The sequence below is a fragment of the Myripristis murdjan genome, chromosome 23 (assembly GCF_902150065.1).
Source record: "Myripristis murdjan chromosome 23, fMyrMur1.1, whole genome shotgun sequence".
NCBI lineage: Eukaryota > Metazoa > Chordata > Actinopteri > Holocentriformes > Holocentridae > Myripristis > Myripristis murdjan.
In genome coordinates, this window is record NC_044002.1 from 23,671,822 (window position 1) to 23,695,644 (window position 23,823).

At 42.3% G+C, this 23,823-nt stretch overlaps 1 protein-coding gene across 1 annotated transcript in view; it reads left to right on the forward strand.

Moving 5' to 3' along the window:
* The first annotated feature begins 10,964 nt into the window (after positions 1 to 10,964).
* Positions 10,965 to 23,823, forward strand: part of LOC115354867 (NACHT, LRR and PYD domains-containing protein 12-like) — a 50,605-nt gene continuing 37,746 nt past the window's right edge. Inside the window, exons 1-8 of the mRNA XM_030045360.1 lie at positions 10,965 to 11,065; positions 12,848 to 12,926; positions 14,125 to 14,353; positions 14,525 to 16,310; positions 17,051 to 17,224; positions 17,653 to 17,826; positions 18,770 to 18,943; positions 20,216 to 20,389. Coding sequence (XP_029901220.1) covers positions 10,998 to 11,065; positions 12,848 to 12,926; positions 14,125 to 14,353; positions 14,525 to 16,310; positions 17,051 to 17,224; positions 17,653 to 17,826; positions 18,770 to 18,943; positions 20,216 to 20,389 — 2,858 coding nt within the window. The 5' untranslated portion in view covers positions 10,965 to 10,997. The remainder of the gene's footprint in view (positions 11,066 to 12,847; positions 12,927 to 14,124; positions 14,354 to 14,524; positions 16,311 to 17,050; positions 17,225 to 17,652; positions 17,827 to 18,769; positions 18,944 to 20,215; positions 20,390 to 23,823) is intronic.

Genomic DNA, 23,823 nt, shown 5'->3' on the forward strand with positions numbered 1-23,823 from the left:
AGTTTAATGAGTAAACATTATTAATTGTCATTTCATTGTTTGTTAACTGAAATTACTATTAACTATTGAACTATTGAAAAACGGCAGTGAACCGTGTTTGACGAGGATTAAAAAGAAACAAAAACATGTTTCATAAATGTCAGTAGAAATGTCACTTTAAATTCTATAAAACTGATTAATAACATTTTTGATTGATTTCTGTCAAAAACATGGGAGAAAGGGTGAGCAAATTAACAAGAAATGACTTTGTAGAAAATATATGACGACATACTGGGGCCAATTCTGAGATTATTAAGTCACAGAAGAATTGTTTTTCCTATAATACATTGCTTCTTTTTGCGAGGTCGGATCAGCCACACACTGCAGACGCTGCTGCTGGCCATGTATCAGGCCTGCAGCTGATCACCTCATCAAATTCTACTTTGCAATTTAGCAACAAAGAAATTTACATAAACTCACAACTTTAATCTCAAAGTATTACTTTTTCTTGGAATATTACGCCCTCCTCCCCGGCTCCATAATTTGTTCCATCAATAATGGCCCTAACATGCCGTCGTAAGAGAAAAAAAATATAAGCAGCCACCCACAGACTCTTGGGTTTCAGAGGGTTAACGGTGACTCAGCACCTACATGTAAACAGACAGCAGACGGTGGTGACCGCCCACACAGCAGCAGAAACCGCCATCCGGTACTCCCTCCTGCCCAGTGTCATGTACAGCAGCGGCCTTGCCACCGCCACGAAGCGCTCGACACACATGCAGGCCAGCAGCAGGGCACAGCCAACCAGGTTGATGATGCTGATGGCGTCCGCTGCCAAATCCAGTGGATCGGTGAAGCTGTCGCTGACCTTGATGTCTGAAATGTTGGAGAATGGTTGGCTTTTGCAGAATTTGAAGGCTGTGTAATATCTCAGGACAGGACTTATCCCACTGTGACATGAAAAGGATATTCTTCTAATGCAACTGGATGGATAAAAGAAAGTAGCAAAGGACTACAGATAATAACACAGCAAGCTCCAAGCCGTGTATGTTGGAGAAAACTTTGAATTTGGACCCCTGGAGAGATTCGTTTAGTGGCCAAACTCTGCTCTTACTGTGTTTAGCAGAATTATTGGCGTATATCTCTTGATTGTAGACATCTCTGTAGACAGTGACCGGCATCAGCAACAAGTAGAGAAGGTCCATCGCAACCAGGTTCATTCCCAGCACCTGGGATACAAACATATGGTTTAAGTGCACAGATAAAAATAGGTGAGAAAAGGAAAGAGAGTGGAATCACAAAACTCAAAGAGAACAGAGTTTTATGGCGTTTTCACACAATTTGTTTAGCCTGATTGAATTGATCTCTGGTGCGTACCCCTTACTGAACCGGACCTAAAGCCTGTTGAGGAGGTGGTATCTCTTACAAATAAACTCTGGAGCGGTTTGTTTGCAGTGTGATAGGGACAAGTCATCTGCAAACAGTAGAGACACCACCCTAAACTCACCACACACCAAACACACTCTCCACACTTTGACTTCGCTTTGATATTTGGTCCACAAGCTGGGAAGGGCATGAGGTACATCCTTGTCGGAATCTGCTGCCCACCTTAACTGAACGAATCTGACTTGCGAACATGGGTCTGCACCAAGTGTATAGAGGAAAAATGGCTTGCATCAGCGACCTGAGTGCCCCAAAATCCTACAGCACCTCCCACAGGACGCCCCAGGGAAGACGGTCATAGGCCTTCGCCAAATGTACAAATCCCATCTTGACAGGATCCTCAAACTCCAACGTCCTCCTTGATCGTCTGTAAGAGGTGCGAGCAGAGGTAGTCGAACAGGAAGCTATTCCACCTCCAAGAATATGTGAACTCACCTCTAGGGGGCAGCATAGAGTCTAAAACTGGGCTAAATTGAGTCAAATGAACAGCAGACAATGGGAGTATTCCAGAGTATCCAGGCCCTCTTGCTGATTTTTTTTTTTTTTTTGCCTCATGAAAATGACCAGATGCTGGTTGAGAAGACACACATTCCCTTGCTCTTAGATGGTTAGAAACATTTCATAGCGTGCAGCATCATTGACTGCCGTATATTCTACTGTTTAGAAAGTGCTCAGCGCAGCCCCCGATGGCCAAAAGACTGTACTGCACTCTGTTTTTATCAGTCTCACAGACGGCAATGGATGTGGTTTGCCTTTCCGTCTCTGCAGTTTTTTTGTCAGAGGTTGATCTTCTGTTCTGTGGCCATCAAATGTCTCCATTGTTCCTCCTGAATCCAAAGGTCTGCGAACGTCCAGAATCTTCTTTCCATATCAGTATTTAAGCTCTCAGGGACGCTGCACAGTGATTATTTAATAGGATAAATTGTATAATAAATTGTGTAATAGTATATTGTATCATATTGTATCGAAATAAGGACCGTTTCTAAGATTTCCTGCAACTGATCTCGATGAGGCTGTTCTGATGGGTGATGTGTTGATGCACCAACAATAACTTTTGAGCAATTGTTGAAAATAATCACTTTTCTATAGCTGAAAGGCAACAAGTCCCAAGAGTGGACTTCAGTTTTCTCTCGATGATACCTGAGGTCAAAGCCATGAAGCAACAAAGTAAAGAGGAACTACTTTCTATTTCCATTTCAGTCACACTGGAGTACAATAGTAACAACACAGCAAAAAGATTTTATGTGAAAATGATGAAAGCAGCATGTTTTTTTTTTTTTTTTTTTTTTTTTTTTGTGATGTGATGTGATTACCTTGGAGGCCGTCAGGGATTTCCCGTCCCTCACAAACAGCCATAGCAGCGCCGCATTTGCAAACAGCCCTGCAAACATGATGAGTATCTCAGGTACCAACCAGACTTTATCCATGGTGTGGCTGTAGCAATCCCTGAAGACGGCTTTCATAAACTCTGTGCTGTCGGAAATGTTTCTACTGTACGAGTGGGACAGCACAGACATGGTGACGCTCTGAAGCAAATCCTGAAAAATCAAAAAGAGCGTTATGTTTGAGCTCAGTGTTTTAACTCTGCATGACAATTAAAAGAATAATAATTAAGATCTTTACTGCCATTAAGCAACAAAATCCATCTATAGGCCTATATTTATATGTTTTACAGCTTCAGTGGCGTAATTTCACTTTTTTTCCCTGTGGGTTATTGATCAAAAGGGCCCCCTGTCAAATTCTTAACCCAGACCTCAGAGGTAATAAAAACCCCTTTGGGAAAAACGATGCGCGCAAAGACGCACAGTGGAGAGGTGCGCCTTTTTCAATTATTGCCTGCAAGGTTTTGATATGGCGATCATGAATCATTTTTGACAGCGTCTGTTATTCAGGTAAGTTTTTTCCAGCAAGGGCCCAGGGGGCCCCCCAGGTCAGGCAAAGGGGCCCATGGGTCATAAAACCCATGGGCCTATGGCAAATTACGCTACTGTACAGCTTTAAAGGACAAGGTACAAGCTATTTGTACCTCATACAGTATCACTCAAAATATCTGATGTATTCCATGTTTCTTGCAGGGGACCAGATTCCAAAGGCATATTTTTGGTCAGAAAAGCGGATTTGTGTCCATCAAAAACCTTCAACACTGATAAAATCATCTTCCCTACTGACATTTCTCAGTTCCCAGCATGTTGTCCTCTTCTTCCAGTTTTTTATGTGTAAAGCATGTGGACCCAAAGAAATACTTTATTGATTCCCATGGGGAAGTTGGGGAACCCTCAGCCTTTATAAACCCCCTGAAACCTGAGCACCTTGATTTCTTTCAAAAACACTTAAGATTTGAAATTAACTGACCAGAAAATTATGATAAAATTTTCACAAAATTCCAAGAAAAGGAATGAATGAATAAAGAACTAAACAAACAGAAAAAAATCAGACAATTACAAAAAAAAAATCAATAAAAAATGGCCATACGATTACCAAAACATTGTTTAAAAAAAAAAAAAAAAAAACTGTAAAAAAAAATTCCCCCAAATTCTGAGCAATCACCATCAAATTTGGTACAAAGCACATGTGGACTAAGCTGGAAAAAAAGAAGTATATAAAAAAAAACTTTTTTGGACTTTTATATCTGTAGCGTAATGTAATGTAAACTAACTAAAAAAAAAAAAAAAAACTTTAGCATGAAAACGATCTATTTAAAGACTCTCAGTACAAACATATCAGCTGTTAGCAGGTTATATACAAAAAATATTGCCTTATGTTAGCTTTCAAAAATATATATTGCTCCCTACTGCAAGACAACTAATTCAAAATGTTGACTATAGGACTGTATGACTACAGGAAAACACCATTGGCACTCTCTAAATTTACATCAGCATTAACAAAATGTTTTTACTCAGTATCAAATGTCCAATATCAAATCACATTTCCATATTTCTGTTTCTATGTCTCAGTATTCCCTTTATTTATTTATTTATTTTTATTGTTATAGATATACACAGCAGCTCTCCCTTTGTCCTGTTTTGTTCCAATATATTTAAGGTGAGGTTTTGTTTAAAGCCTTCTTGATTTATTTGTACCTCACCTGCTATGGACTCTTGGAAGAAAAGCCCAGCAGAGCTAAAAGAAATTCAGATAAAACAAACAAAACCTGCTCAGTACGTCGTTTCCTAAATTTTTCTGCTGGATCTTTGTTTTAACGTACAAAAGTAAAAACTAAAGTCTGCTCTTCCTCACCTCCTCTGATGGTTGTCCTCTGTCTTCTGCAGCCTCTCTGACCCTGTTTAGTTAACTGGTGGTTAGTCGCACACACACACACACACATGCACACACACACACACACACACACACACACACACACCCATCCATCCATCCATCACTCATACATTATGGACATAAAACAAATGAGCAGGTGTTTAATGTTGATTTTCCACCCTTTTATGCAAATGGCAGCCAAAATATATTTCATACCTTTACTGCACAGGTGGATTTCCATGGGACGCCGCCTGTTTACCGCCTGTTTTCCACCTTGTGTGACTTCATTTTTCAACGACATCCTCCAAGCATCATTGCAAATGTGAGCAGCACATAGAAAACCAGCTGATCTCTGTGCGCTAAACTACCCATCAAAGTTATTATAGTTTGGCATTTCACATTATTATTATTATTATTTGTTTTTTTTATTATTATTTTTTTATTTGGTTTTTAATTTTAGTTTTCAATTCAGTTCAGTTTGCAGTTAGTTCCCAGGGTGGGTTTGATAGTTTCAGTTCAGTTTCAGTATTAGTTTGAGTTAGTTTTTTTTTTTATTCTGTATTCTAATTAATTTATTTTAGTTCATTTTATAAGGTCACAATATTGTTTCAGTGAGTTTTCTTTTGTTTCTAAAGCCATTTAATTTTTAATTTTTTTTTTTAAATTTCACTTAACTAATACACTCCTGATCAAAATTTTAAGACCAGTTGAGAAATTGCAAGAATTTACATTTTGCAGTGTTGGATCTTAAGAAGGTTCTAAGTAGAGCTTCAAAATGCAAAAAGAAGAAATGGGAGTGAGACAAAAAAAAAAAAAAAAAAAAAATTGAGTGAGCAATTTATTGCAAACAACCATTAAACTGAAATAGGCTGTTCATCAGCTGATCAAAAGTTTAAGACCACAGCCTTTAAAAGCCCAAATCTTCGCAAAAATGTGGATTCAGTGTCATTTTCTGTCAGGTATCCACATTGTCATGACCTCCTGATGGCAAAGGCAGAAAAGCTTTCTTGTTAATCAACTCAAAAATTCGTTTCGGCATGCTTGATGCTAGTGTTTCCAGGAGGCTGGTGGGAATGTTGCTCCAAGTGGTGAAGATGGCTTCACGGAGGGCATCCACTGTCTGGAACAGGTGTCCATTTTTGTAAACTTCCCTTGCCATCCAATCCCAAATGTTCTCAATTGGATTTAGATCAGGAGAACACGCAGGATGGTTCAAAAGAGTGATGCTATTTTTCTGGAAGAAGTCCTTTGTCAGGAGGGCATTGTGAACTGCAGCATTGTCCTGTTGAAAAACCCAGTCATTACCACACAGACGATGGCTTTCAGTCATGAGGGATGCCCCCTGCAACATCTCCACATAGCCAGCTGCCGTTTGACGCCTCTGCACAACCTGAAGCTCCATTGTTCCATTGAAGGAAAAAGCCCCCCAGATCATGATGGTGCCCCCTCCACTGTGCCGTGTAGAAAACATCTCAGGTGGGATCTCATTGTCATGCCAGTAACGTTGGAAGCCATCAGGACCGTCAAGGTTACATTTTTTCTCATCAGAGAATAAAACTTTCTTCCACCTTTCAATGTCCCATGTTTGGTGCTCTCGTGCAAACTCCAAACGGGCAGTTTTGTGCCATTGAAGGAGACAAGGCCTTGTTCTTAAAACCCTTCTCTCACGGATGCCGTCTGATGGTTATGGGACTGCAGTTGGCACCAGTGACAAGCTTACTTTGGGCCGAGGATCGTCCTGTTTCTTGACGGACAGCCAATTGGATCCTTTGGCTCAGGGCCGGTGAAATTTTTTTGGGTCTACCACTTGACTTTTTTGTTCCATAACCCTCAGGATCTTTTAAGAAGTTTAAGAAGTTTAAGAAGTTTAAGAAGAAGTTTAAACTGGCTTTGTTGTTGGGCCTTGCTTATGCAGCTCAACAATCCGACTGCGTTCAAAGACAGAAAGCTTTTTTGCCTTTGCCATCAGGAGGTCATGACAGTGTAGATACCTGACAGAAAATGACACTGAATCCACATTTTTGCGAAGATTTGGGCTTTTAAAGGCAGTGGTCTTAAACTTTTGATCAGCTGATGAACAGCCCTCACTCCCATTTCTTCCTTTTGCAATTTGAAGCTCTACTTAGAACCTTCTTAAGATCTAACAGTGCAAAATGTAAATTCTTGCAATTTCTCAACTGGTCTTAAAATTTTGATCAGGAGTGTACATTTTTTAACAGTGGAGCATTCAAAGATCTGAGAAACAATGTGCATGCTGACAAATATGATATAACCCCCTCATTGATGGGTCCCGGGTGGTGTTGCAGTCTGCAGGGTGACTTATAAGAATGACTGACAACAGGCAGCACAGGTGTCAAAAAAGCAGTCGGTCATCAAACTGGTACATCACTTACTGACTTACTGTTTTCATTTTTTCCTTTTTTGAAAGTATTTCACCTGAAAAAAAAAAGACAGCTGTGGTGATGGCTCATGGCCTATGTGTAGGGCGAACCTGAGGAAGCAACGGGCAAAATGCATTGTTTTCTCCCAAAAGGGCTACAGTAAAGTTATTTCAGTGTGCTGTGGTTTATTTTTGTCTTCAAATAAATAAATAAATAAAATATCAGTCAGTAAGTCACTGAGTGACACACCAGTCTCTAGTCTAAAGGTGATTGAGTTTTCTGAATTGTCCTTTTTTGGTGCAGCAGCTGTGATCCATTTAGATGAATTTATGCACATGGGCCGACTTTTTATTTTGTGCCATAAGAGCCTGTGTTTGCAAAATGTTGTCGTTTCCCGCTGTGGCCACATGAGCTGCTGAGCCAATCACACAGCAGTGGCCAAAGAGGAAAACATGACTGCAGTGCCAACATGCTGCCACCAGGTGTCAGTGTTGTGTTCAAACAACACAACACAACACTTTTTTTTTTTTTTTTAATGAAAAATGCTGAATAAAGCAAAGAAAAAAGACATAAAAAACCGTTTGGGACTCCTTTAGGGGAAAAAGACCCCCACCCCACCCCTCTCTCTCTCTCTCAGTTTGATTTTTCAGTTCAATTCAACGGCTTTATTGGCTTTAAAGTTACAAGAACAATTTTGTCAAAGCATCAACGTACAATAGACAATTACAATACATTGTAATATGAAAAAGTGTAAAACACTTCAGCAACGTGTGTGTGTGTGTGTGTGTGTGTGTGTGTGTGTGTGTGTGTGTGTGTGTGTGTGTGTGTGTGTGTGTGGCTCATTTATTGCCCATCAGGTTGTGTCAGTTTGATACGCCCTCACACAGAGTTGAACTTCAACCTCTCTCTCCCTCTCTCTCTCTCTATCTATCTATCTATCTAAATTATATATATCTCTCTCTCTCACTTTCACTTATCAGTGTGACTCAGACGACTTCACTTTACACTTTACAGAGTAAGCCTCTATTCTTCAGGCTCATAATGTTAACTCTCATTTGATTTAGTTATAATTAGATAATACGATGGAATAAGCCTCCATTTGTGATTAGAGGTTTGAATGTTGGCTACTTAAAGAAAGTTTGACGACGGCACAGAGACGTCCTGTCACCTCTTGGTGTGGCAGCAGATCACTCACAACATGAAAAGGTACTGTAACCAAAACTTTATATTTCTGTTATTCTGTATTCAGCACATTCATTCCTACTTTCTATTAATTTATCTGTAATGAGACAAAAGAAAATCTGTGACGAGAAAAAACTGTTCACTATTTTGGTTCAAAAAATTGAAACCTAACACAGTAACTCAGTGTGTGTGTGTTAATGTCAAAGCGATGAACATGTTTATGGACAGGAAAGTTTTGATGCCTGTTGTCACAGAGCAGGACGGCTGCTGCTCGGTTCACTGCAGGCTCTGTGAAGTTAATCATGAACCTTTGGGCTCCTTAACTCTTGATCTCTGCTCTCTGGAGTGGGAAGCTGCTGTGATAAATGATATTGGTTTGGACTTTGATAAGGAGGTTGTTTTGTGTCGCCTGTTTGTTTCCTTTTATTCCACTTGAGATCTGGTTTCTGTTTATCAGAACTGTTTTAGGCTAATAGGGTTTTAATCATCCTTTACGTCACTTTTTCATAAAATTAGCCTTCCTGTTCACTGTGATTGATTGCTGTACTGTGCATGTTACATGTTTGGTCTCCTAACCGGCTGCTGAGCGCCCTCTGGTGGTTCATTAGATTTACAGCTGCTTGAGGCCCAGCAGCTTCACAGCTTGTTGACTGTCTGCTGCTGTCACACACCTTTCCTTCAGTCCATCAGCACAGAGCCCAGCTCACACCTCATTCACTTACAGTACATTTGCTTGGATTCAGTCTGTACACACACACACACACACACACACACGCCACCAATCAGGGTCCAGTGTTGCAACTGATCTACATGTGATAATCTGATTGAAAAGTAATCAGATGAAAAATAAAATAAAGCAGCTTCTGTGGCTGGTTCACTAAAAGTTAATTTCTCAGCGTGGTGGTCTTTCTCTCTGTCTGCCAGGATCCAGCAGGAGAAACCAGACAGCTGTGTGAGCAGGGCCGGCTCTAGGCCCCCACCCACCCAACAAAACATCAAAACAGTGTGATAAGAATAATCTTTCAACTAAAAATAAACTGAACAATGCGCTGGAGGGTTTGGACAGCCTTTTCATGTTGAAAAAGTAACATCAGTCAAAACACCTGTGACCTGCCTCTTGACCTGACCTCTGAAGGGGCTTTCACAGAGCGCACGGTTTCGGCCATGCTCTGCGCTGGGTACGGCACAGACGGGCGCAGAGCAGCAGATGTATGAATATACTGCATTGTCTTTGCAAGAGTAGTACATATCTCATGATGTCGATCATCTAGATCAGGGGTGTCAGACTGGTGCCAGGGAGGGCCAAGAGGCTGCAGGTTTTCATTCCAACTGAAAACTCCACCAGGTGATTTCACTGATTGGTTCCTTCTCTCTGTTCGGAGGTAGGGTGATCAGTGAAATCAGCTGGTGGAGTTTTCGTTGGAATGAAAACCCGCAGCTTCTCGGCCCTCCATGGCACCAGTTTGACACCCCTGATCTAGATTATCATTTGCTCCATTTACCAACAGTATTGGTCTGTGATTGCAGAAAAAGGAAAAAAATCTCACCTCTTGTGGAAAGCAAAAACATCATATATCTCTGGCAGTTTTTAAACACACCTGTATTCCCAAATTGTTGGCTCTCTCTCTATGATTGGGCTTTTTTAATGAGATCCTGGTAGGACTGTAGTCTGCTGTCCCACAGCTCTGCACAGAGAGAGACAGCCACAGTGAGGCTTTCCTCCATTGTTGTTTTGCTGTTCTGTCAAAATCCACCAGATTTTTTTCTGATTCCACTATTCTCTCTTATTTGACGTGCCATGGTGTCGTCACAGGGCGCTGCACTCAAGTTAAAAAAATGTCCAACACAATGAATGGCTGTGCCGTCTGAGGTCTGCACCGTGCACGCGCTGTGTGAAAGGCCCATGACTCCTCTGACCCTGAGATGCCCCCCCAACACGTCATGTGACTCGGCACCGCAACTGACAAACATGTCTTTGTTTATTTCTTTCTTTGTGTGGTTATTTTATTTGCTATTTTCAAGACAGAACACAAAGGGAGGGTGCAAATGGGCATCAGAAATTATTATTATTATTTTTTCCCAAGGGTGACTGTCGCTGGTGGTGCCCCTACAGCAGATGGCACTCTAGGCGACCGCCTGTACCGCCTAAGCCAAGAGCGGGCACTGTATGTGAGAGACCTGTCTGAGAAAACTGGAATCAGTTTTAAAGATGAAAAGAACTCCTCTGACACTGAGTAAGTTGGCTGATATTTAAATATTTTTTGAACATCTTAATTTTTTTTTTTGGAATGCCATTATTTATTTTTTTTTTGACAACATTAAGGTTGAGTATGAAATCAGTCCATTTTGATGACCCCATGACCTTTCCTCTAGCGCCACCAGCAGGCACAGTCTCACATCTGCATTAGAAATAAAGGGCCTGTTTCTCCACAGAGGGTTTGCTGAGCACCGTACTCTGTTTCAGGCCTGTCCTGTTTAAAAATCATGCAGTGACACATTCACACCCAGGAGTTCAGTGCAACCAGACTTTTGTTAATCAGCCTCTGGGAGTTTCACAGTAAAAGCACAATGTCTGACATCTGAACACATCCACTCTTCACTGGATTTCCAGAATATAGTTTGGATTTGAACTTATGACCTTGTGCTCAAAATACTGTTTCTCTAATTTGGACACCACTGCCTCTCTTTAGTTAATATTTTGTTTCCAGCACGATCAGTCAGGAGAGACCAGACTCCCCTGTACCCAGCTGTGTGTCCATGAAGAGTGACCGGTCTATGGATGATCCTATTCTGTTCAAAGATGGACAGCACTCCACTCAGCAAAGGTAAGATTTTAAAACAATTTGTGGGTATCCAGCTCGACTGAGCAGAAGTAAGAGGTGATGATGAGAAAACCAAAACTTTATATTTCTGTTATTCCGTATTCAGCACAGCTGATTCCTTCTTTCGATTACTTTATCTGTAATGAAACAAAAGAAGAACTGTGACAAGAGAAAAAACTTTTGGTTCAAAAAATGGAAAATTAACACATTAACTCAGTGTGTGTGTGTTAATGTCAAAGCGATGAACATGTTTATGGACAGGAAAGTTTTGAAGCCTGTTGTCACAGAGCAGGACGGCTGCTGCTCGGTTCACTGCAGGCTCTGTCAAGTTAATCATGAACCTTTGGACTCCTTAACTCTTGATCTCTGCTCTCTGGAGTGGGAAGCTGGTGTGATAAATGATATTGGTTTGGACTTTGATAAGGAGGTTGTTTTGTGTTGCCTGTTTGTTTCCTTTTATTCCAGTTGAGATCTGTTTTCTGTTTATCAGAACTGTTTTAGGCTAACAGGGTTTTAATCATCCTTTATGTCACTTTTTCATAAAATTAGCCTTCCTGTTCACTGTGATTGATTGCTATAATGTGCATTTTACATGTTTGGTCTCCTAACCGGCTGCTGAGCGCCCTCTGGTGGTTCATTAGATTTCAGCTGCTTGAGGCCCAGCAGCTTCACAGCTTGTTGACTGTCTGCTGCTGTCACACACCTTTCCTTCAGTCCATCAGCACAGAGCCCAGCTCACACCTCATTCACTTACATTACATTTGCTTGGATTCAGTCTGTGTACCAACACACACACACACACACACACACACACACACACACACACACACACACACACACACACACACACACAGGTTTACATTCTTGTTGGATGAGAACAAATTTCTCTGTCCGACTGAAGGAAGTTTGACATGACTTTGTATTCTTTTTTTGTTTAATCCACCAATCAGGGTCCAGTGCTGCGACTGATCTACATTTGATAATCTGCTTGAAAAGATGATATTTACAAGTATATATTTTGAACATTTCACATTGTTTATTGGAATGCCATGCATTTTATTGACAACATTCAGGTTGAGTATGAAATCAGTCCATTTTGATGACCCCATGACCTTTCCTCTAGCGCCACCAGCAGGCGCAGTGAGACATCCGCATTAGAAATAAAGGACCCGTTTCGCCACAGAGGGTTTGCTGAGCACTGTACTCTGTTTCAGGCCTGTCCTGTTTAAAAATCATGCACTGACACATTCACACCCAGGAGTTCAGTGCAAGTAGACTTTTGTTAATCAGCCTCTGGGAGTTTCACAGTAAAAGCACAATGTCTGACATCTGAACACATCCACTCTTCACTGAATTTCCAGAAGATACTTTGGATTTGAACTTGTGACCTTGTGCTCAAAATCATGTTTCTCTAATTTGGACACCACTGCCCCTCTTTGGTTCATATTTTGTTTCCAGCAGGATCAGTGAGGAGAGACCAGCCTCCCCTGTACCCAGCTGTGTGTCCATGAAGAGTGATCAGTCTATGGATGATCCTATTCTGTTCAAAGATGGACAGCACTCCACTAAGCAAAGGTAAGATTTTAAAACAATTTGTTGTTATCCAGCTCTACTGAGCAGAAGTTAGAGGTGATGATGAGAGAACTGATCTGCTGATTGAGCTCCTTCACTTCCAATGAACAGAGCTGCATTTACAGTGTGTGTGTGTGTGTGTGTGTGTTTGTGTGTGTGTGTGTGTGTGTGTGTGTGTGTGTGTGTGTGTGTGTGTGTGTGTGTTTTCGACAGAGTCCACCAGCAGAGCTCAGAGCCTCCCAGTGGTTGGCCAGCCCCGGAGCATCAGACAGACCTGGACTCCATATTTAAGGTGTGTAAATGCACAGCAACACCTTTTACTTACAGCTATAAATTTGATGTAAAACAACCATTCTGGTCATAATTTGTGGTCTCAGTGGGGTTTTTGTTTCTGTAAGATGGATTTGAGGTTTGTGTTCCACAGTTTTATAAGGAAAGTCTAATTCATATTGTTATGTCTTCAGGTGGAGTCTAATGAATTAAAGGGGAGGCAGCGCAAACATTTCACTCAGATATAAGAATAACCACAAGGTGAACACAGTGAAAGTGACCATATATTCTAATTGCAGGTACAACAGTGTAGTGATAGTGACTTTTTTAAATTTACAACATGCAGCAAGGGGCCTGAGGTCTAATTCAAAGCCAGGACGCTGTAATCAGGACTCAGCCTTAACAAGTGGTGTGTGCTGGCGACCCACCGGGCCGCTCCCTGTTTGTGTTTTTAAAATTATATAGTGCCCAGTGCACAAAAATCAATAGTTTTTGCGATTCATGATATGTATAAGTTATACACTCAACAAAATCAAGAGACACAGTCTATGGGTAAACAAAAGAAAATAGGAGTAAAGGACCAGAGGTTTTGTCAAATCAAAGAACAGATTAAAACAGAACCAAATCTTGACTGAGTCTTCCTACAAATTAAATAAAACAGAAAGCTAACTACTCTGTCCTCCACACATAAATACAGTGGATGGCAAACACCTCTTCCCTAGTGTCTCTTACAAAGAAAAAAAATGTAGGTGCGTAAATGCGCAGGGAACCCCAAACATACATAGCCCATTCCCAAAACAACAACAAATAATAGAACCGGCTACTTTAAATACAAGGACCCAGACTCAACAAAGGTCTAGGCCTGAAGTAAGAAAGCTTTCAGCAAGTCAAACAAGGAGATGCAAAGACAGAGAGGGGGGACACAAGTGCAGCAGTGGAGCTTATATATTAGAGTGGGGCGTAGTCGACTGGAGGATGATGGAGGTCTGATGATGATTGACAAGGATGGAGACCAACCATGAGAGGCCAGGAATGAGGAACAGAGATGAGCATGTAGTCTGAACTGATCATGAACAGCTGCTTCAGATGAACTGGTCGACCACACAGAACATGAGGAGGCAGATAGAGGAATAAAGAAAGACGAGGGGGAGGAAGACAAAACAAATCCAACACAGGGTGCACAGAGCGTTGGCACATAACAATATATTATTCTGTTCCAGATGCTGGAGGAGAACGCTGTCACTTTTGTGAAGAATGAGCTGAAAAGGATGCAGACGATTCTGAATCCAGATGACCCAGAATGCTTAGGGAAGCAGAGAGTGGATGAGGAGGTGATGGACGATGAGGAGGAAGAGCAGAGGAGCAGCATCAGAGAGGCTTTTCTGCAGATCACACTGCACCTCCTGAGGGGAATGAAGCAGGAGGAGCTGGCTGACCTTCTGTACAGCAGTAAGAGACTTTAAACAGGATATCTTGATAAAAAATAATTCATGAACATGGGTCTAATGAGAACAGTTTTATAATTTGTGAGTTAGATGTAATAGAGCTGTAAATTTGAGTGTCATCAGCATATTGTAACATCTGCTTATTGATGCACTTTTATTTCTTTTTTCCATTCAGAAACCTTTGCTCCAGTGTGCCAACGTAAACTCAAATCTAATCTGAAGCAGAAGTTTCAGTGTGTGTCTGAGGGGATTGCCAAAGCAGGAAACTCAGCACTTCTGAACCAGATCTACACAGAGCTGTACATCACAGAGGGAGAGAGTCAAAAGGTCAATGATGAACATGAAGTCAGACAGATTGAAACAGCATCCAGGAAACCAGCAGGAACAGAAACAGTAATAAAATCTGGAGACATCTTTAAACCTTTACCTGCAAAAGATCAGCCAATCAGAACACTGATGACAAAGGGAGTGGCTGGCATTGGGAAAACAGTCTTAACACAGAAGTTCACTCTGGACTGGGCTGAAGACAAAGCCAACCAGCATGTCCACTTCACCTTTCCATTCACTTTCAGAGAGCTGAATCTGCTGAAAGAGAAAAAGTTCAGTTTTGTGGAACTTCTTCATCTCTTCTTCACTGAGACCAAAGAAACAGGAATCAGAAAATTTGATCAGTTCCAGGTTGTGTTGATCTTTGACGGTCTGGATGAGTGTCGACTTCCTCTGGACTTCAACAACAACCAGATCCTGACTGATGTTACAGAGTCCACCTCAGTGGACGTTCTGCTGACAAACCTCATCAAGGGGAACCTGCTTCCCTCTGCTCGCCTCTGGATAACCACACGACCCGCAGCAGCCAATCAGATCCCTCCTGAGTGTGTTGACATGGTGACAGAGGTGAGAGGCTTCACTGACCCACAGAAGGAGGAATACTTCAGGAAGAGATTCAGAGATGAGGAGCAGGCCAGCAGAATCATCTCCCACATCAAGACGTCACGAAGCGTCCACATCATGTGCCACATCCCAGTCTTCTGCTGGATCACTGCTACAGTTCTGGAGGACATGTTGAGAACCAGTGAGGGAGGAGACCTGCCCAGGACCCTGACTGAGATGTACATCCACTTCCAGCTCGTTCAGTCCAAAGTGCAGAACATCAAGTATCATGACAGAGCTGAGACAGATCCACTCTGGACTCCAGAGACCAGGGAGATGATCCTGTCTTTGGGAAAACTGGCTTTTGAGCAGCTGGAGAAAGGCAACCTGATCTTCTATGAAGCAGACCTGGCAGAGTGTGGCATTAACATCAGAGCAGCCTCAGTGTACTCAGGAGTGTTCACACAGATCTTTAAAAAGGAGCGTGGGCTGTACCAGGACAAGGTTTTCTGCTTCATCCATCTAAGCCTTCAGGAGTTTCTGGCTGCAGTTTATGTCTTTCTGACCTTCACCAACTCCGGTTTCAATCTACTGAAAGAAAGACAGCAAACCTCAAAATATAGCAAAAATATAGAAGAACTCTACCAGAGTGCTGTGGACAAGGCCTTACAGAGTCCAAATGGACAGCTGGATTTGTTTCTCCGCTTCCTCCTGGGTCTTTCAATGAAGACCAATCAGACTCTCCTACGAGGCCTGCTGACAGAGACAGGAAGTAGCTCACAGACCAACCAGGAAACAGTCCAGTACATCAAAGAGAAGATCAGAGAGAATCCATCTCCAGAAAGTAGCATCAACCTGTTCCACTGTCTGAATGAGCTGAATGACAATTCTCTAGTGGAGGAGATCCAACAGGTCCTGAGTTCAGGAAGTCTCTCCAGAGTCAGACTCTCTCCTGCTCAGTGGTCAGCTCTGGTCTTCATGTTGCTGTCATCAGAAGAAAAACTGGATGTGTTTGACCTGAAGAAGTACTCTGCTTCTGAGGAGGCTCTTATGAAACTGCTTCCAGTGGTTGAAGTCTCCAAAACATCTCTGTAAGTATCAAGATAACACTATTAAACAAATTTAAACATTTAAACAGAAAGCAAAATAGAAGCATTTTTAAAGTCATTGTTTATCTGACTTTGAGCCTCACAGCAGGAATGGTACCAATAATGCATTTTATCATCCTGAGAACACTGGCAGAGTTTTGCCTTTCTGTCACACTATCATAGAGACAAGCCAATACACACTTTTATCATTTGCAGAACAAAGTATGGGAGGTGAGGCCCTCAAACATTTTTCAGTATCGTGCAACAGTTTCACAACAACATTCTGTATCTGCTGGTTGCAGCGCTTCACTGAAGCTACACTTATATTACGTGAAATATTGAAAGCCAAGATGCCATTGTTTCATGACTACACTATCACACAAAATAGAGAATATCTAGATATGTTGTTCATCATTTCATACACATTTCCCTGTTACCAATGAAGAGTCCTCTCCAGAATGAATAAAATAAATATAAACCATCAAAAAAGGTGTTTTTCAGTGGCAAACCAAAGGAGTACAGCAACACAGATGTTTTGGATTCATTATCGATGCTCTTTCCAGTCTCTGCCTCCAAAATGGCAGAACTACTTTTTTTTCGTGAGCTGCCACTGCATCACCACGTTCTGGTCCCATATTCAATCCTCAGCCTGGAGTGTTAAATAAAACCTGGCTGGCCTAACAAAACATCAGTCACATTAAAGTATAATAATTGTGTTTTCATATCTGTTCATCTTCATCCAGGCTGAGTGGCTGTAATCTGTCAAAGAGAAGCTGTGAGGCTCTGGCCTCAGTTCTCAGCTCCCAGTCCTCCAGTCTGAGAGAGCTGGACCTGAGCAACAACCACCTGCAGGATTCAGGAGTGAAGCGTCTCTCTGCTGGACTGGAGAGTCCAAACTGTAGACTGGAGGCTCTCAGGTCAGTATCATTGAGCATGTAAAGGGTGACCCTGCAAGTTCAACAACCAAATTCAAGAGACATTTTGTTAAAGCACTATACCAGTGATTTTAAATATTTGGTCCATTTTCGACAATTTCCCCACATTTCACATTGCAGCAAACTATTTCACAAATCAAGTGGGGTTACTGAAGATGTTACAATATATAATCAAAATCTTTAAATTTTGATATCTGGATTTTTGGTTGAAACTCTCATGGTACATTGCAGCTGAAGTGTCTAATGTGACCAATGTTTGACATTTTTACCTCAACAACATCCCACCTTCGAGTGAAGCTGAAACTTCTTCTATAGAACCAGGGCCTAACAAAAAATATAATTCACATTTAAGTATAAGACCATAAGAAGACCATAAAATAATGTTTTCATATCTGTGCATCTTCATCCAGGCTGAGTGGCTGTAATCTGTCAGAGAGAAGCTGTGAGGCTCTGGCCTCAGTTCTCAGCTCCCAGTCCTCCAGTCTGAGAGAGCTGGACCTGAGCTACAACCACCTGCAGGATTCAGGAGTGAAGCGTCTCTCTGCTGGACTGGAGAGTCCAAACTGTAGACTGAAGACTCTCAGGTCAGATTATGATGTTTTGTGTTCTGATTTGTTGCAAATATAACATAAACTGCATGTTTCATTTTTTTATTTTTATTTGTGCTCATTTTTTTTCTGCTTTGAACATGTTGTGTGGTGTAAACCCTTTATGATGGCAATATGTAAATCATATCTTTTCTGCTGTTCATTTAATGTTCTTACAGAGACGGTTTGCAGGGTTCCAGCGCTGCAAGCTTTATCTCTGAAACCAAATCATGAGAGAAAATGATTAGAATTTATTCTTGTTAAACCGCATGTGAACAGCTGGTGTTGTAACTGGATTTCATCCACAGTGGGCTCTGATTAAGGAGTGGACACGGAAACAGATAATAGCTTTGCAAACTTTATCTAGACACTTGGAGAGAGAGAACAGAAATAAATAACCATGTATGGTTTGGCAAACTGTCTGATTTTAGAACTAAATAAAACCTTAACGTACTCCACTATCACATTAATAGATCTGACACCATCACACGTTTGGGAGGTAAAAATGATAGCTAGTTTCTCCTTTAAATGCAGCACTGCAATATCCATGAACCGTCAGTCACATAAGGTTAGCTACATTCACCTGGTCTACCTGACCACATGTCCAGCCTTTATGCTAGCTTAAGTGGCCATTAAAGGCAGAAACATGAACTTGCTGGACTCACATCATAAAATGATCTCCAACCTGTAACAACAAGAACGACACGCTCAGCGCAGCAGAAACAGCTAAAGGATGTGCTGCCATTCGTCACAAACACACATCAAGTGTCCTCACCCCTTTACTGCCTGCAGCAACTGGCATCCACTGGCAAAGCACACCATCACCATGTGGCACTGCAGTGACTCCACAGTCAGCAGCACCCCCTGCTGGCCACACAGAGAGCAGTCATAAAGTTTCTGAGGGAATTCTGCACCAAAATGTTTTTGTGTGTTTTGTCAGGCTGAATCAGAGCGAGCTCACAGAGAGAAGCTGTGAGGCTCTGGCCTCAGTTCTCAGCTCCCAGTCCTCCAGTCTGAGAGAGCTGGACCTGAGCAACAATGACCTGCAGGATTCAGGAGTGAAGCGTCTCTCTGCTGGACTGGAGAGTCCAAACTGTAGACTGGAGACTCTCAGGTCAGTGCTGATCAACCTGTCCAACATGAAAATTTAGTTCCTGATTTACATGAAGCTTATACTGTCAATAAAGCTATTCAGCCTTTCACAGTAGCCATGATGCCAACATTTAGCACTGATTGAGGATATTTCATTATTTCCTCTCGTCACTGCCTCTGTTGTTAAGACATAAAAAACCAGAAAGGACTTACAGGAACAGTTTCCTCCAAAAGGTTTTTCTTGGGTTGGGCACCACCTTTGACATATTTTGGGGGTAATTTTTACTGTTTTGAATGGTGATTTTTAATTTTGTTGTTCTTTTGTTGTGGTTTCTTGCTCATTTCCTGCATTTCCTGCATGTTTTGGAAAGAAATCAAGCTAATTTTGTCAAAGGGTTCGTTTGAAAACGTAATGATGCTCATAAATCCTGGATCTGTGGGTGGATGCGGCAACAAATTCCCCTCTAATTTTCCCTCTAATTCCCTAAAGTGAACTCAATTCACTTTACCACTCCTTTCTCACAGAGGTGAAGGCATATGCAGACAAATGCATTAACAAGACATTCAAGAAATGGTAAGAGGGCTGCTGGAAAATGTCATGTCCAGGCCCCATTTTAGACAGACTTACAGTAGTCTCTCTTCCATCTCATTATGAGGAGCCGCTAAGGTGTTTATGCGGCTCCACAAAGTTTTACATTTATTTCCACAACATACCCACCTTCAAGTGAAGCACGAGCTTCCTCTTGTTTTGATTTTTTTCCCCTCATAGTTGCTCCAGATTCAAAATGCCCTTTAGAAGCCATCTCTCTCCTCACCTGCAGCAGTGTAGGTGCATCTGACCACTGATTGGTCAGATGCTGATTGCTGTCAGTCATTGCAGCAACGCATGCGGTGGGGTGTCAGATTATAGGTCTCTTTTTTCTCTTCTCCTGGCTTGGGCTGACTTGGTGCTCTAGCCTCGCGCATTCCCTGCGGGCGCATTACCACGCGGGCATCGTGCGCTTACCATGGGCAAAATGAGGCCCCCCATGGATCGTGAGGCCCTACGCAGCTGCATGTTCTGCGTGTAGGGAATAAGGGCGGCCCTGAGAGTAGGGCAGAGAGATGGAAGCAAAATACATTCAGCAGTGTTTCCCCTATAATTCTACTGGTGGGGCGCAGCGCCACACCAACAGAGTCTCCTGCCTCGCCTGAAAGTCACGCTAAACTAATTTTATTAAATTAATTTTCAAATTAAGCTCTTCTCTGCTGTGTGCGTGTGTGTGTGTGTGTGTGTGTGTGTGTGTGTTTCCAGGCTGTCAGGCTGTCTGCTCACACAGGAAGGCTGTGCTGCTCTGGCCTCAGCTCTGAGCTCCAACCCCTCCCATCTGAGAGAGCTGGACCTAAGCTACAATCATCCAGGAGCCTCAGGAGAGAAGCTGCTCTCTGCTGGACTGGAGGATCCAACCTGGAGCCTGGAGGCTCTCAGGTGTGGAGAGACACACACACTGCCTTATAGAGGCCTGAGAGGCATTTTCTCAGTCATGCTGAGAAGCTGAGTCATGTTTAATGTTGAAGGTTTCATGCTGGATATGAGTGATGTTTCCGCTAAAGTTTCTATGAGGAAAGTTATTAAATGCTCATGTTTCTATTCTAAAAATGCTCTTTGTTTATTCCTCCTCCAGGGTGGACCATGGTGGAGAGCAGATGTTGAAACCAGGCCTGAGGAAGTGTAAGTGTGTTTTTACTCTTATTCCTAAAAACACAAAACAGCGGACATTGGGTCACATGATGTGAGTTTGACTCTTTATTTAATAATGCACACATTAAAAGAAGACAGGCTGAAAAATGTCTGCTCCATAGTTCAACAGTTTGCTCTTTCCACTGAAGTGAACATGCAGGATGACTTCTCTACTCAAACTGGGAACAAATGCATGAAGAGCACTAGTTTAGTTGGAGGCAAATCAAATTAAACATGAACTATTTTTCTAATATAAACACCCAGTGCCGCCCTGCCTATGTTGGCGCCCTAGGCAAAATTACTGCCATGCTCCCTCGTGCCCCCTCCATGCTTAATAAAACCCCTCTCTCTCCATTTATTTAACCAACCAAGCTACACTGTTACAACGTACTCAGATTGAACAGAAAGTGCAACATTATTTAAGCAATAAACCCCGAGAAGCCTGGGTTACAGTGATTTTACACCGGCTGAGGGGCGTTCTTATCTAAGGCACGACGCCCAGCGGAGTTGTAAAATCACTGTAACTCATGGCTTCAAGGGGCTTATTGTTTTTATAAAACGGTTACCCTACGTATAGCCCATAAAATAAACACACAAGAAAAACTGATAACTATTCATTCTTCCACCAAGTAAGATAGAGTGGACAGAATGGTTGCCAAGCAACACAGACGCTAAGATTGCTTTTTCATCTAGTGCCAGCATCATGTCACATCAGGCTATTTGGGCTCGTTAATATTGAATTGGATATTTCCATTAATAGTGCAATTGTTAAAATAGTGTTCAATTATGTTTGGACTTCTCTTTGCAGGGACAGTGGCGTGCGTTTCGCGACAGGTGCGTTTTAGCGCAGCCTAACGTCGGATGTAGCCTAACAATAACAATAACTAGAGGATAGAAAGTTTCTGAAGAAACTTTAATGTGCTTGCCTTGCGCATGTCGGGTTACACGCAACATCACCAGAGCCTGTCTACTGTATTAGAGTTTCTCTGATATCGCGTGCCTCAGCTTCAAAACAAACTGCTGCGTGCTGCTCTCTCTCTCTCTCTCTCTCTCTCTCTCTCTCTCTCTGTCTCTCCTCGCCGCTCTACACACATCCGTGATACTCAAAGACACGCGGTGGTTATGTCATGCACAAGCACATGCACGGTCGGGCACGCGAACGTGGATACGACGTAAATCATGCAGTCCTCCTCCCTCCGCAAAATCGTTTAATGCAAACGGCGGCATTGCGCAATCAATAATCAACCGATAATAATAATCAACCAGATCCGACAGACCTAACCAGAGGGCTGTACTACGAAGGAGGCTCAATATAGCCAGGCTTTGTGTTCACTATCAGGCTCAACAAAACCTAAAGCTCCAGTCAAAGTTAAGTGGTATCACGACGGCGGTTATCATCAAGGTTTGTTAAGTCCGGCTGTCAGCTTTGTGCTCTGTGCGCATTCACAGAAAAGGGGGCTTTTTGGCATCATATGATTCTACTTCCGTGAAAAATGGACCGTTCACGGGCTGCATAGTTCACGCAAGAGGAGCAGCTTGTCCTCATGGAAAGCTATGAAAATTTCAAAAATAAAATTAACGCTAAGAGCAACACTGTGGCCGCAAATAAGGCGATAGAGGAGAGCTGGCGATTAATTTCAAAGGAAGCACAAAGGTTGGGGATTCTGTCACTGTTTTAGCCATTTTAAATAATTGCTGCAATATTCATTCAGTATTATGAATTTTAGTTTAGAAAAATGTAACTTCAGTAGCCTTATGGGAGTGTTGCCTAGGAATTGGAGGTAAAGCCTGAGGTTAAGTCAGGTGACTGTAGGTGTGTGTGGGTGAGTCTAGCAGTGTCGGACGGAGCAGGCGGTGGTTACCATGGTTACATGACAATTTTGACCACTATTTACGCTGCTTAGAGCCACTTGTCAGTAGTTTCAGATAATTGTTCGTTACATTTGAAGTTTAACTTGAATTATGGAGCCATTTCGGTTGATGTTTGTTTGCTCCTTTTTTGTTAAATCTTTCTTTCTAAATCGAAATAAGTGGCGTTTGGAGTGCGTTTGAATCACCACTGGCTGCTCCCGTCCAATCATCATGCCGTGACAGTCACCGTTATAAGGGGTTTCCTTTAAAAAAAAAAAAAAAAAAAAAAAAGTAGCCTACTATAACAAACGTGAAGTCTGTGCACCACTAATAGTGTACCTGCATTGTGCATATGTGCCACCAAACACCGGACAAAAATTATTTTTCGTGATTTCACCTGGGTGAGATAGCGCCGCTTTTATAGCCGGACGGGGTTAAACTTAGCTCATAACCTGGTCGGGACCAGGTTATGAGCTAAGCATAAGTTACCATGGTGATCTAGCCGGGTTAAAAGAGAGCCACCTTCGTGATACAGGAAAGCCTGGCTTTAGACTCAACATACCTCGCTAACCCACTGAACCTGCTTCGTAGTACACCCCTCGGGTGGCCACACACAGCGTGAGGTGCTGGCCAACACCGAGCCGGCACCGCGCACACAGACTGTCATATAGTGTAGCACACTTGCAAGGGACGACGCTTACAAGGGCGTTGTGGTCGAGACGAGTTTACTCTCCATCTGTCAATCATACATAACAAGACACACACATTGCAGCCTGGTTCTAACGGCATGTGCAGCTCTTCTGATGATTACAGCCGAATGTAAAGAGCACGAACACAACAGGGGATCAAAATAAAAACAAAGGCGACCGTCATGTGCACTGTGCTACGACATCAAGTAAAGGGGGCAGACTATATTAGTTACATTTTGCACTCCATAATAATAAACATCACCCACCGTCTGTTGACGTTAGCTCCGGGTCGCGGGAGCAAGCTAAGGGTAATTAGCGCTTAGCGAGCGAGCTAGCCATAACAGTTAGCTTACTCACGTCATCAAATAAATAATATATGTCCTTCGTGAGTCTCTTTGATATGTCTCGCTACCCCACTCACATACACTATTTCACACACGCACATTTCCATTAATCTAAACAGTCTGCTTACCTGTCAATCATACATCACAGAAGACGCACACATTTCAGCCTGGTTGATAACTGCATACGCAGCTCTTCTGACGATTACAGCCGAATGTAGCCGAGCACGGCGTCTGGACGGACTGTATTTCTTGTCTTAGCGTGCCCTCTTGTGATAAGAAGTGGTATCACCACAATAGA